The following is a 13,850-nucleotide window of genomic DNA, read 5'->3' on the forward strand; positions in this document are numbered from 1 at the left end:
TCCTTTTTTTGGAGGATAGCATCTTGGTTCTGTTAGGGATAGCATGATCCATGCACTCGTGTAAGTGCTTATAAAGTGTATTTGTGTAGGATTCAGCAGTCGTACCTCTATTGTCCATCTGCATGGGTGTCATGAAGTTTGCCACTTCTGTCTTAAGAAGCGTGAAGTTGGCTTTGGAGAAATTTTTTATGGTTGTTTTCCTAATGGGGGGTGGGAGCTGGATGTGGATGTCTAGGGTGATTAGCTTGTGGTTGGATATGACCAACGAGGAGCTGACCTCTGGTGTGGAACACCGGTCACCCATGTTGGTGATGACCAGGTCTAGGATATTGCTGCCCCTGGTGGGGGTGTGGATAAGTTGATCCAAAGCGTTGGAATTTCATTATTCTGACCAAGTCAAGTACACTTTTAATGTCCTGTAATACACCCTCCACATTATTGTCTGTCTGTCTTTGTTAAGGGGGGTTGTATGTGATTGACATGGCTAAAGGATTAATAAAATCTTCTGATAATGAATTCTGCAAAAGGACCTTGAAATTCAACTTATATATATATACATATATATATATATATATATATATATATATATATATATATATATATATATATATAGGAAACCTACTACAACTCCTTCCTCCATTACTCAAGTACACATCCACTGATACAGAAAAAAGCCATTGTAAAGGGGCAGTTTGTTAGGGCATTCTGAATGGTTTCAGTTATGGATGATTTTCTCAGTGAATGTGACAACTTGAAATGCATGTTTTCAAGTAGAGGCTATCCGTACAACTTTATAACGATATTATGTTGGAAGTAGTAAATAAAAGGGAGAGAGGTCATTTTAGTCCTTTACTATCAGATATTGACACCGACATCACCAGTATTAACAACTCCACTCAATGCTCAAATGTGGAGAACCAAGAAACAAAAAGGGACATCTTTCATTACCATATACACTAATGGCAGTTATACATTAAGAAAAATCTTAGAAAAAAATTGGTCCATACTAAATCATGAAAAATCCATTAGACCATTTATTGATTCACATCCTGCCATAGTATTTAAGAAGGGCAGAAACTTAAAGAACATATTTGAGATGAAACCAAAGGGAATTAATAATGTTGGGCACATGAAAAAGTGTGCCATCTGTAACTATTGTAAACATATTAAGGAAGGTAGCACTTTTCTGATAACATTGAAGTAAAGCTTCATCAAAAATACAATTGTGGATCTGAAAGAATTATTTATTGCACTTTATGTAATTGTTGTAGCTGTTTTTATATTGGAAAAAATGGACCGTAAATTAAAAAAAAACGTATCTATGAGCATTTGTATGACATAAAATCAAAAAAAGATACAAATGCACTTAGCAAGCACATAATGGAAAATACTGGTCATTCTTGTCATTTTACTGTCATTGATAATATTAAAACAGAACCTTGAGGTGGAGCCTGGTCTCTTTACAGAACCTCGAGGTGGAGCCTGGTCTCTTTACAGAACCTCGAGGTGGAGCCCGGTCTCGTTACAGAACCTAGAGGTGGAGCCCGGTCTCTTTACAGAACCTCGAGGTGGAGCCTGGTCTCTTTACAGAACCTCGAGGTGGAGCCTGGTCTCTTTTACTAGAAAAGAGGGAGCTTTACTGGCAACTTCGTCTTAATGCATCTATTTGGCCAGGCTTAAAAGAACACATTTCTATCAGCCCTAGAAAGATAACACTGTTTTAAATAATTATTTATTCATTATTTATGTATTTTTAAACACCATTTTATCTATGTTTTTATACTACAATGAGAGGTTTTTTTACCATCTATTTATTTCAGCTTATACAGATTTTATATTGTACATATATAATAAAGTCTTTTACATGTCTTTTCCTTTAAGGGTGTGTGTCAATTTAAATAATGTATTAATTGTTTAATGATTTTTTTACCCAGTTTTTCTGTACTATATAAAGTGATTGTGTGATTATATGTATTATATGATGAAGTTCTGAAGTGGTCAGGATGAAAACGCTTATCATTTGTTTTATTCTCTTCAATAAACTCCACTATTGGTTTTATTGAATTTGGTCTGAATAGGTGCATTTATTTACTGTGGAGTGATTCTCTCTCCTGTTCCTGCTTGGCATTTTTGTGTTTTGCAAATAGAAAACCTCTTCCGTTTAGACAAGTAAGATTTCCTAGTAGTAGGTTTCCTTGCCTCCTGCAGGACCTGCAACACGTCCTCATAAAAAAGGTGTCTATGAGGGATCAAAACCCTATCACCCACACTGTCAGTTGAAGCATGGACAGGTGGGGATGGATGAGAAACCCCCTGTCTTGTGTGACTAGATCAACCCTATGATGTAACTTGTGATGATTTCCCTTGGATAGATGCAGAAGTAGAGGGAACCAGTGCTGTCGCAGCCAAAAGGGAGTCACCAACAAGACTTTGGGAGCATCCTGTTTGAATCTTGAACAGGACTCTCATACTAAGAGGAAGGGGAGGGAATGCATAAAGAAACATCCCCTTCCAAGAAAATGAGAGGGCGTCCACCTTTCGTACCAGAGGACCTGGGACTCTGGCACAAAACAGAGGAAGTTGTCTGTTCAGAGGGGAGGCAAAGAGATCTACTTGAGGAGTACCCCACTGGTGAACAATGTCCAGAAACACATCCCTGTGAAGCATCCATTCATGGGATTGGGTGAGGGACCTGCTCAGAGTGCCTGCCACAATGTTCTGATCTGAAGGAATATAAACTGCCTGAAGAGTCACTTGAGACTTGACAGCAAGATCCCATCCCAGAAGTGCCAGCTAGCAAAGAAGGTAATATCTTGCTCTCCCCTGTTTGTTGATATACCACATAACCATGGTATTGCCTGGGAATATCCTTAAGAGGCCCAAGGGAGAAAACAGGATGAAAGGCCTGAAGATCCAGCATAAGCCAAGAATACCTCCTCAGTACTGAACCAAAAGCAACACAGCCCTAGAAGAGACATCCGCTTCATCATAACTACATTTGATAGAATGATGAACTACTTGAGAGGAAGTCCCTAGCAAGGAAAGAGCAGAAGATTTACTCTAAGAGTCAGAAGATCAGAAAAAAAACAAGAAGCCTGAGAAAGAAGAGCCAAAACATACCTAGATGGGTCTACTTCTGTTTATTGAAAAACACTTTTTTGAAAAACAGAAAGCCAAACCCACTTTAATGAAAGTGCACTTAAACAAAAGTGCATTTTCATGAACACTGATTCACCGAATTGGAAAAAAAACACATTTTTACAGGGCCGCTACTTATATGCTAACTCCAAGATTGCATTACAGTGGGGAAGAAGACATATTTCCGTATCCCCACTGTACTGTGCTTTGGTGAATCGGTGTTCGTGAAAGTGCACTTTCATTTAAGTGCACTTTCGCTAAAGTGGGTTCAGCTTGCTGTTTTTTGAAAAAGTGTTTTTTTGATAAACAGAAGTAGACCCACCTAGATATATGGGTCTGATAATTAATAGCCCTAAAAGCTAGGGTAGCAGAAATACAAATCTTCTTACCCAGCCTGTCCATGGTTCTGCTGTCCTTGTCAGAAGGCAGTGACTTGGACAAAGGAAGCAACTGAGACAGCTTATCAGAGAGAGGCTACAGACACAACAGAGGGGTCAGCAGCAGGACATTAGAACAAACAGAAACAACCTCAGGCACCCTATAAAACCTATCAGACTTCTTGGGACCAGGGGCAGAGAATCAGGTGCTTTAGAGGCATTGGAAAAAAACATCTAGTAAAGCACCCAAGACAGGAGGAATAGCTGCAGGTTTAAGTGATTCCTTCTGCAGTAACCCATAGTACCTCCTATGGATATCTGGGCACAATCCCACTTAAAAAATTCTATCATCTTAGAGATTGTGTCTTCAAAGGAAATTTTCTCAGAAGGAGTGTCTGGACTATTAGATTCCTCCTCCTCAGACTCGTAGTCTAAAGGAGAAGCAATCTGGGTAGAATAAGCAAGGGATTCTTCTTTAGAATCCAACTCTTCCTCAGAAGAATGTATTTCCCTGGGCCTTTTAGGTGAAGAAGAGGACCAAGGAGGAGCAGGAACTGAAACCCCTTGAGGAGGCCTTAATAACAGTAAAGCATTAGATTACCCCTGAGCAAAGGCCTGATACTCACTTTGTGGATCCCTAGGAGCAGAAGAAACATGTTTAATTTTCTGTTTCTTTTTTAAGGGAATGTCCATCCCAAAAAAACTGAAAGGGCCCTGACTTCAAGACAGCATTCCGCAACCATAGTAGGAACTTCTTCCCTTAGAAGAAACTGCGGAACCCCCTAGACCCTTTGGAAACAATCAACCATGGTTCCCCCTGAGCACCTGAAACGGACACCTGCAAAGCCTCATTGGACGTGCTGCCCACCAGATTCTTGCAGGCCTCCAAACTAAATGCGGCAGAGGAATCAGACAACACAACCAGGTGAGTCTCCAGGTTTGTAATAAACGCAGGAGAAACCCCTAGCAGAGGCTGGACAGCGGAAGATTCCAGTCTTACCTTTTTCACCTTCTTCTTTCCTGAGGGCTAACCCTCGGGGCAGGAAGTTCCATCCATAGTATCTTTAGCAAGAAGCTTAAGATGCTGGTTCTTAAGATACAATGAAAGGGAAGAAAGCTGACTATGAAGGGTTTTCGGGACAACCACCTGACAAATCAAACAAGACGTATGGTTGTGAGAAGCTCGTAGGCAAAAAAGGCACCTGTCATGGCAGTCTTCATGGGGAGTCTGTCTCTAACACTGGCATTTACCCTTTCTGGATGACATTAACCCAAACAGCTCAAAAAAATCAAGAAAAGAACAAAAACCCCAACTGGGTACTTATCTGCAAAGGTGAGGACTTCAGCAAACAGGAGTAATCACCGGAATGCCAACAAACAGAAATAAAAAACAGCAAAAAAAAACAGGCAGAGGTAAACAGACTGATGGTTAAAAACAGTGTTTAGACTGGCAGCAAAGAAGTTCTGAGGATGGTATGCCTCAACATCACTTTTATGCCCTACGCTATGCGACCAGTGTGTACGTGACGCTCACCGTACCATAAAACAATGGTACACTTTGGTAAACTGGCCAGATGATGGGCTTCACAGCAGGGAATCCCATAAATTATGAATACTGCAGAGGTGAATGTAAAGACATCTCCAAATACATTGAAAAATGTAGTGCAGTTTGCATTATACAGTAGCAAGAACATGACAGGAAAGTAAAGTTTTAATGCAGTTGTTGAAATTAGTATTTACACATGCATTGTTTTGTCTTCATAATATGCAAGTATAATAAATCACAAAAAGACTGCATTGAAATTATTCATTCATAATACAAAAATATATTGAATTCAATAGTTTGTAGTGATATAGTTGTTTGTAGTCACGTTTGCCCATAATGTGCTTAGAAGAAAAAGGTTACATGATATGAGCAGGTCCTGCTCAGTATTTTTTATGGCACTGTGGGACAAAGTAGGACCCAGTCTACCTGCTTGATGAACCTGTCATGACAGTGGCAAGTTTAAAAGTTGTAACAACTGTGGTTGTACCTTCAGGCTATAATTGTCATTTTTTTCAGATTTTTGTTTTACCAATTTTAAAGCAAACAAAATTAAAATAATTACTTAGTAATTGTTTTTTTAAAGTGGGAACCACTACAGTGCTATCTGCAGTTGTCACTGTTATCCTTTGTGACTTTTATATGTTAAGTTCTGCAAAAACAAGTGCCACAAATGCACTTCTGGATGGAGAAGTGGCTCACATAGTTGATAAAAAAGTAGTTCTGGATTTGAGTATCAGAATTTGTGAGTTAATTTTTAAATTCTTACCCATATGCCACAAGGTAATCCTTCACATTTTTCATGCTTGCATTTGCAGATCACCCACGATGGAATGATTGTGCCAGAAAAGGTATACAGACAGAATATGGCAAAACAGCAACACCAGCAACATGTTCAGAAACTGCTAGCTAATGCAATTAGGGAGTATGCATACAAGATGGAGGTGATCTTGTCTCATTTATAAACATTTTGATTATTTGATAGTTTTTTTTCAGGACATTAATCTAGATAGATTTGTAAAATAGTGTGTGTGTGTGTGTGTGTGTGTGTGTGTGTGTGTGTGTGTGTGTGTGTGTGTGTGTGTGTGTGTGTGTGTGTGTGTGTGTGTGTTGTGGATGAGTTTATGTCAAAACGTGTATTTTTTTTTAACTTAAATTGGACATTTTGACCTTTGATTGTATGAAAACAGAGTAATGCACCAGCAACTACCTTATTCCACCACCACAGTCAGTTTCAGTGATAATCATTGACCTCTTCTAGCCACAATGCATGGAGTCCTGCTCTGTTTCTGACATGCACAGTCCACAAAACAACATCTAAATCTTACTCATTTGCTATATCAGCACAGGGGTATCTGACTCAAAATTCACTTTTTCACTGGAAAAGCACCCATCTGTGATGCCAGCATACGTCTTAAATGTCCAGATTTTTGCCTCATATTTTTGGTCTGTTCCTAATAAAATGTATTGTTTTCTAGCAAATAATTGAGGATTGAAGTCACTAAATAATGACAGTCATTTGAGTTTCTGGCTTTATTTCTATCCTTCAGAAAATGCATGCTAATAAAATACCTTTTTTTAATAAGCATTTTTACACCTTTGTCCCCTCATTATTTTGGCTTTGTCCAGATTTCTTGTACTAAGAGATTGAGAGGTATGGATGCCAGCAGCTTGGCCTCTGTGACTAATCCATGTTTATGGATGTCTGGTCTAGGATGGTGCAATTAAGCATCCAGTGGGCTGATCTCCATCCATTCGTTGGAGGGTGGTGTTATAGGCAGTGTTGTACTGACAGCTGGAGAAAACTGACACCACTTGTAACTGTTACATTGACAACACACCCCAAGAGTTGACCCAGTAGTCAGGGACTTGAGGACACACATAGACAGTAATGTTACCTTTGACCATTACATGACTATAGTAGTGAGGAAATCATTCTATGATGTGCAACTTATAAACTAAGGTATGGCATCTAGGCCCAAGGAAGTCATTATCCCACTGTATTTGGTATTCATCAGACCTATCATTGAGTACAGTGCCCCATTTGGTATGTACCTAACCAGGCATATCCAACACTTGGAACGTCCATAGAGATTCCTCACTAAAACAATACAGGATGTAAGTAACATGTCATATGCAGACAGCTTCACTGGTCTATCCCTGTATTTCCTCTGTTCTGTCTCTTACAAAGTATTGAGGGGATATTTATGCTTAGCATACAAGGCATTGTCAGACCCCACTTTGATGGACCACCTGCATATCAGCAAAACAAAAAGTACCAGAACTACCAATTCTAAAGACTTAAACCTTGCCAGTGATATAAGTAGGGCCTGCTGGAGAGACAGGTATTTATCCCAAAGACTACTCCTTTTCTGGAACAGGCTCCCCAGCCATGTTTAGCAGAGTTCCTCTCTAACCCAATTTTTTGCAGTTACTGAGACATAGCTTAAGGTGGCACAGATAACCCCGGCAGTGCAAGGTAGACATATTTGCAGTTACTGAGACATAGCTTAAAGTGGCACAGATAACCCCGGCAGTGCAAGGTAGACATTTTTGCAGTTACTGAGACATAGCTTAAAGTGGCACACATAATCCCTGCAGTGCAAGGTAGACATTTTTGCAGTTACTGAGACATAGCTTAAAGCGGCACAGATAACCCTGGCAGTGCAAGGTAGACATTTTTGCAGTTACTGAGACATAGCTTAAAGTGGCACAGATAACCCCGGCAGTGCAAGGAAGACATTTTTGCAGTTACTGAGACATAGCTTATAGTGGCACAGATAACCCTGGCAGTGCAAGGTAGACATTTTTGCTGTTACCGAGACATAGCTTAAAGTGGCACAGATAACCCCGGCAGTGCAAGGTAGACATTTTTGCAGTTACTGAGACATAGCTTAAAGTGGCACAGATAACCCCGGCAGTGCAAGGTTTCATTCTCTTCTACACTGCATAGGAAAGGGCTAAAGGAGGAGGTGTCTCAGTGTACATCAATAACAAGCATACTGTACCCCTAGAGTGGTCAAACAGGATGATGTGCTGGACTTCATCCACATGGAGATCACCATAGAGAAAATCCCTTATTATATACTAGCCAGCTGTAGGTCAACCTTCATGTCCCAAGATGCTCACAATGCATATTTGGACCAACTGTAGACACTTACCATCCAGTCTAACACCATAGTCATGGGAGACTTTAATTACCCCACTATAGACTTGGGATCATATACAATCTCAACTCTACAGGCAGAGATTCCTGGACTTTGTTAATGCAAATATCCTTGACCAAATAGTGAATATACCCACTAAAGGCTCCAACATACTGGAGCTCATCTTTACAAATATGTGAGAATGCTGCAATCCCCCCCCCCCCCATGTCTCATCCTCTCTGGCAAGGTCTGACCACAAAGCTGTCACCTGTGAAATCAAAATCAACTCTGTAATCCCATTAAAACCAGTAACAGTTAGGAACTGTTCCAAGGCAAATTTCCTTTTATTAAGTGATGGATTTTCAAAATTTGATGCCCCTCCAAACCCAGACAACACAGCAGCCTATGGTGAATTGCTGTCTGAAACTCTGTACAGCTATGTCATTGGCTGCATAGAGACTGCTGTATCTTCCAGAAGTAAGCCCAGGATTAGCCTTAGAAACAAACCACCCTGGTGGCATCACAATTTAAACAGGATAAACAACAAAAGGAAAAAGAAATGGCAAAAATTAGGATGGGTAATTTGCATAAAAATAGAACCTCTCTCATCAAAGTTAACAGACAACTAAGAGTGCTAATTACATCAAGCAAGGCTGACTTTGAGGTTAAGATAGCCTCTCATATGAAAGATAAGCATAAGGCCTTCTACTGCTATGTCAGAAACCTCAAGGGCACACAGCAATGTGCTGAACTGATGGTTAATAGTGCCACATTCACTGAGCCTGGCAATATAGTAAGCCTGTAAGTGGACAGCTACAGCTCCAACTTTACCTCCCTCTCACCCCCAACTGTCCACTCAAACATAATCCCTCGAGCTGTAACTTGGGAACATGTACTGGCTACACTCACAAAAGCCAAGAACACGATCTCAGTGGGCCCCGATAACATCCCAGGATGCTTCCTGAATAGTTTAAAATATGACTTTTCTGGACACTTGAAGTCACTAGTCTTAAAACAGGCTTTGTGCCACATGAATGGAGGACTGCAATGGTCATCCTCCAACATATAGAAGAACCTTTGACAGATACTGGAAACTACAGACCCGTTAGTCTGACTAGCCTTATTTGCAAAGCATGGAAAGAATTACCATGGAAATCATCAGCAAGGACAGGCATAAGAGACATCTAGACACTTGATCCATCCCAGTTTGGTTTTGTCAATGGGATGTCATGATTACTGAATCTGGTAGATTTCTTTGAAAAGATCACTAAAGCAATTGATGAGGGAAAATGGTGCATACTGCCTACATACGTCTGACGAAAGCATTTGATACCTCACTTGGACAATGCATACTTAGAATGAAATTGCTCTATCTTAGAGCATTCTCTCTTCTCTGAGGTACAGCACACTCAGAGTTAGTATATAAGTACAGTGGATATAAAAAGTGTTCACACCCCTGAAAAAGGCCAGTTTTTTGTGATATAAAAAAATGAGACCACAATAAATCATTTCAAAACTTTTCCCACCTTTAATGTGACCTATAACCTGTACAATTCAATTGCAAAACAAACAAATCTGTTAGGGGAAAAATATAAAAAATAAAAAACGTACAATAAGCTGGTTGCATAAGTGTGCACACCCTTAAACTAATACTTTGTTGAAGCACCTTTTGATTTAATTAAAGCACTCAGTCTTCTTGGGTAGGAGTTTATCAGCATGGCACATCTTGACTTGGCAATATTTGCCCACTCTTCCTTGCAAAAACCCTCCAAATCTGTCAGATTGCGAGGGCATCTCTTGTGCACAGCCCTCTTCAGGTCACGCCACAGATTTTGTATTGGATTTAGGTCTGGGCCATTCCAAAACTTTAATTTTCAAAAACCTGGCATTTTAACAGGGGTGTGTACACTTTTTATATCCTCTGTAAGTAACAGGGGTGTAAAGTGTGCATGCCCCCCAACATAAGTGAGTACAGCAGGGCTTACCCCTTTGCAGCAAATGCTTTTAATGTGTAATGTGTAATAGTGAATTATGCACTTGCTATTATTGTAAGAGAAGAGAACTTATTTTTTTGCAGTTTTTGGGACTTGTAGTATTGAGTCAATTGGTTGCCTTTAAAGAATATATTTTATATGTACATATATGTAGTACTAATTATTTCAAATGAAAGAAGCCAACTGCAACATATTTACAAACAAAATATTTGTAATTTCCATTTATGTACATCAGCAAAGCTGATTTACACATTGTATTTTTGTCTTACTTCTTTCACATTTCAGCATCATCGTCAGACAGATATGATGAGAAAACTGAAACAAATGGGAAGGCAGAAATCAGATCAGGTAAGTTCTGGTTGTATGGCTGTTTTTTATAATGCATATAACATATATGCCTGAATATTTAGGTCACCCATCAAAAGTTTTTGCAAAATACCTGTGCAGCTTTATTTATTTTTGTTTACCGGGGTAGTCCAACTGGGTGAGAGCCCATGTTCAGTGAAGGCCCAGGGAGAAAAGCTCCGGAATTAATTACAAAAAAATTACAAGAAATTTAAAAAATTACAAAAGTTACAAAATTTATTTTTAAAAAAGATAGACGAGGTACACACATAATAAATGAACATTGAGTCATAGTGAATAGATTGATTACAGAGTATTACAGTTTAAACATACACAAGCCATGGTGGTGCAGCTGTTAGCGCTGTTGCCTCACAGCAAGAGGTTCTCCCGTTCGATTCTCGGCTGTATCGCCTTCTGTGTGGAGTCTGCATGTCCTCCCCGTGGCCGAGTGACGTTAAAGACATGCAGGTAGGTGCAAGCGTGAATGGGCATGTCGTCATTGAAGGTTGGGCATCGGGCTGGCAACTCGGCACTGTAAAATCCACTGTCAATCATGAGTGGACCGGAGTTCCGCTGTGGTGACCCCTAACCGGGAAAAGCCGAAGGACAAGACAGTTTAAACATACACATTGTCTAGGGATAGAATTCTTCATTCAGTCAACAGAGTAGGAGTAAACAGACTGCTGTTGGGACTGCATGATTTCACTGTTGGATAAATAGCTGGAGAAGTTTTGAATAATGAGAGATTTAATAGCACAATAGAGAATGGAAGGGAGGAATAAGGGTAGAAGAGGGCAGAGGAGGGACAAAGAATATCAAGAGTGAGGGAGAGGAATGAATTTTATGCAAAAAGGTGGGGGGACAGATGGAGTTAGTATAAACTAGAAGGAGAACAGTAAGTGATGAGAAGATCAGAGGATAGTTGAGAGGAAAGGGGGAGGAAGGATAGAAGAAAAAGTAAAAATGACTTGCATTAGAAATGTGTATGATGGGAATGGGATGATAATAGAGTAGGCAGAATAATTGAAGAGCAGAAAGGCTTTATCCAGGGCTGATACATGAGCAGAGCCAATTGTTAATAAGGAAGTATTATAGGGGGTTTTTGAAGTGAGATGGGTTGGTAGTGGTTAAGATGGGTTGAGGGATAGTATTCCATATTTTGGGGATGTAGTTTTGAGTAGAGAGAGTCTCCAGTTTTATTATTGGATTTGGAAAACTGTAATAAGGATTTTTAGGAGAACTGGAGTGTGCAAGTATTAGAATAAGGTTGCAGCATTGGTTGAAGGGCGGGAGTTTTATCAGGTTGGTGTACCAGTCTGTGAACAAAGAGGAGTTGAGTGTAAGTTAGTTGATAGGGTAGTTCTAGTTGGTTTATTCGATGTAAGGCAGTGCAGTGGTGAGACCTATGTTGTGTGCTAGAAAATAATTTCGCGATTTTATTGTAGCAGCTTTCAAACTTGGATAGATCAGTTTTACTTAAGTTTATGAAGACATGAGAGGCATATAGTAGGGTAGAGAGAAGATCAGTTTGGGCTATATCCTGTCTTGTGTTTTTAGTAAGAAAGGGCTTTATTCTATACAGTGAACCTCATTTAATGTGTCCTTGATGTACTGTGATAGTTGTAAATCGAAGTTCAAATCATTATCGATTAGCACACCTAATAATTCTGTTTGGGTAATGGCTGATATTATGGTATTGTTGGAGGAATGTATTCGGAAAGGTGTTGGGGGGATTATTTGATTTGCTGGGGTGGAAGGGCATGAGCTTAGTCTTGGAAGGGTTCTGAATCAGTTGTGATTCAGCTAGCCGTGATTCAACTGATAAGGACTGTTGTGTAGTGGTTGCAAGTTGTTTTAGGGAAAGTGCGGCACAGATAAGAGTTGTATCATCTGCGTTTTGGATGATGGAGGCTAGTGGAGCAGATGAGTACACTCAATTAGTGAATATACTAAAAAGTAAGGGACCTAGAATGGAACCTTGGGGCACTCCTAAATTGACAGATAATAGGGAGAAGAGCTCCTGGTGTCATTGCTGTTGGCCAGATAAGTAGCTATGACACCAAGCTAGGGAAGAGTGGCTAAGCTTTAGAGCTGAAAGTTCGTCAAGTAATTTCTGATGGGAAACAGTATCAGTTTTGAACTTGCAGATGAGTGTATGATGATATTTGATAAATTCTGGCCAGAAAGTAACTCCCAAACACAAAACTGTCATGCAGGTGCATGCAGGAAGATTGGAAAGCATGCCTAGCCATTTACTTGGGGGGGGGGGGTTACTCCCAGTCTGCCAAGTGGATCATGCTGAGAGTTCTGAGACCATTGAACTTCATTCACTTTTAAATACTAGGAACCTACTAATGGCTAGTCTGTAGCACAGTTTCTGAAACTCATTTGGCATGATAGGATTAGCAGTACTCTAGACACTTTCTTTGTGCCAGAGATAATGTAAAAAATAAATAAATAACCCACATGTTGCATCAACCCTTTCTTTAGACGCAAAAATAAATGACTTTGTGACACAAGATTGTTGCAGGCTCATTGGTTTCAAACTGCATCTTTGATAATGGTGTTTTTGTGTCTTTCAAAGCATTGTTTTCTTATCATTTTGTCACTTTCATTGTTTTATATAAACATCTTTATTAAATCACAATTAAAACATGACATCAGTATGCATACATTAAAGGACAGAAAAGAAACCGTAGTTACGTTTGTTTTCATGCATTATACACATTTCCTTTTTAACAATTGCTATTCACTTTGACATTACAAAAATTGTTCAATTCCTAATTTCCCTTAAAAGTTACTTTTAGTTTTTTAAACTTGTATTTCTGAGTATTATCCTACAGCCTACTGGAAGGAAGTTGAAGGAGTTATGTGCTATTCAGTGTGTACATTTCATGATAATTTGGTGCCCATATTTTTGACTGGAAGCACCTACATTTCAAGAATATGAAAATTCACCCCGGGGATCACTCCAGTGGCTCTACTTGACAGAGGCACTGGGAACTAAGGTCGGGTGGCACAATGCCAGGGTAATCCTATGAGCTAGGCTTGTAAAGGCTCCAGGTCCATTAGCCTAGTACACACCTATGAACCTATAAGAACCTTTGTACCTATTTTCATTGTTTGCAGGCTGACAGTAAAATGTCTTTCTTAGCTTTATTTTCAGGAAAAGAAATTAAAATACTGTATAATATGCTGATACTATGCTAGAAGCAAAAATTGTTTGACGTATATTTTTCTGTGAAAGGAACATGCTACACTTTCTTCAAGTCTGGGTACGTTCCTGCTTTAAAAATGAATGCAGGCA

General features: G+C 39.6%; 1 protein-coding gene across 1 annotated transcript in view; it reads left to right on the forward strand.

The window, feature by feature from the left end:
• LOC122810797 (glutamate-rich protein 3-like) overlaps nt 1-13,850 on the forward strand; it is a 226,188-nt gene that overhangs the window by 96,079 nt on the left and 116,259 nt on the right. Inside the window, exons 3-4 of the mRNA XM_044082357.1 lie at nt 5,877-6,002; nt 10,484-10,546. Coding sequence (XP_043938292.1) covers nt 5,877-6,002; nt 10,484-10,546 — 189 coding nt within the window. The remainder of the gene's footprint in view (nt 1-5,876; nt 6,003-10,483; nt 10,547-13,850) is intronic.

This window comes from Protopterus annectens, chromosome 9.part0 (genome assembly GCF_019279795.1).
Source record: "Protopterus annectens isolate FY-2018-M chromosome 9.part0, PAN1.0, whole genome shotgun sequence".
In the NCBI taxonomy this organism is placed as follows: Eukaryota; Metazoa; Chordata; order Ceratodontiformes; family Protopteridae; genus Protopterus; species Protopterus annectens.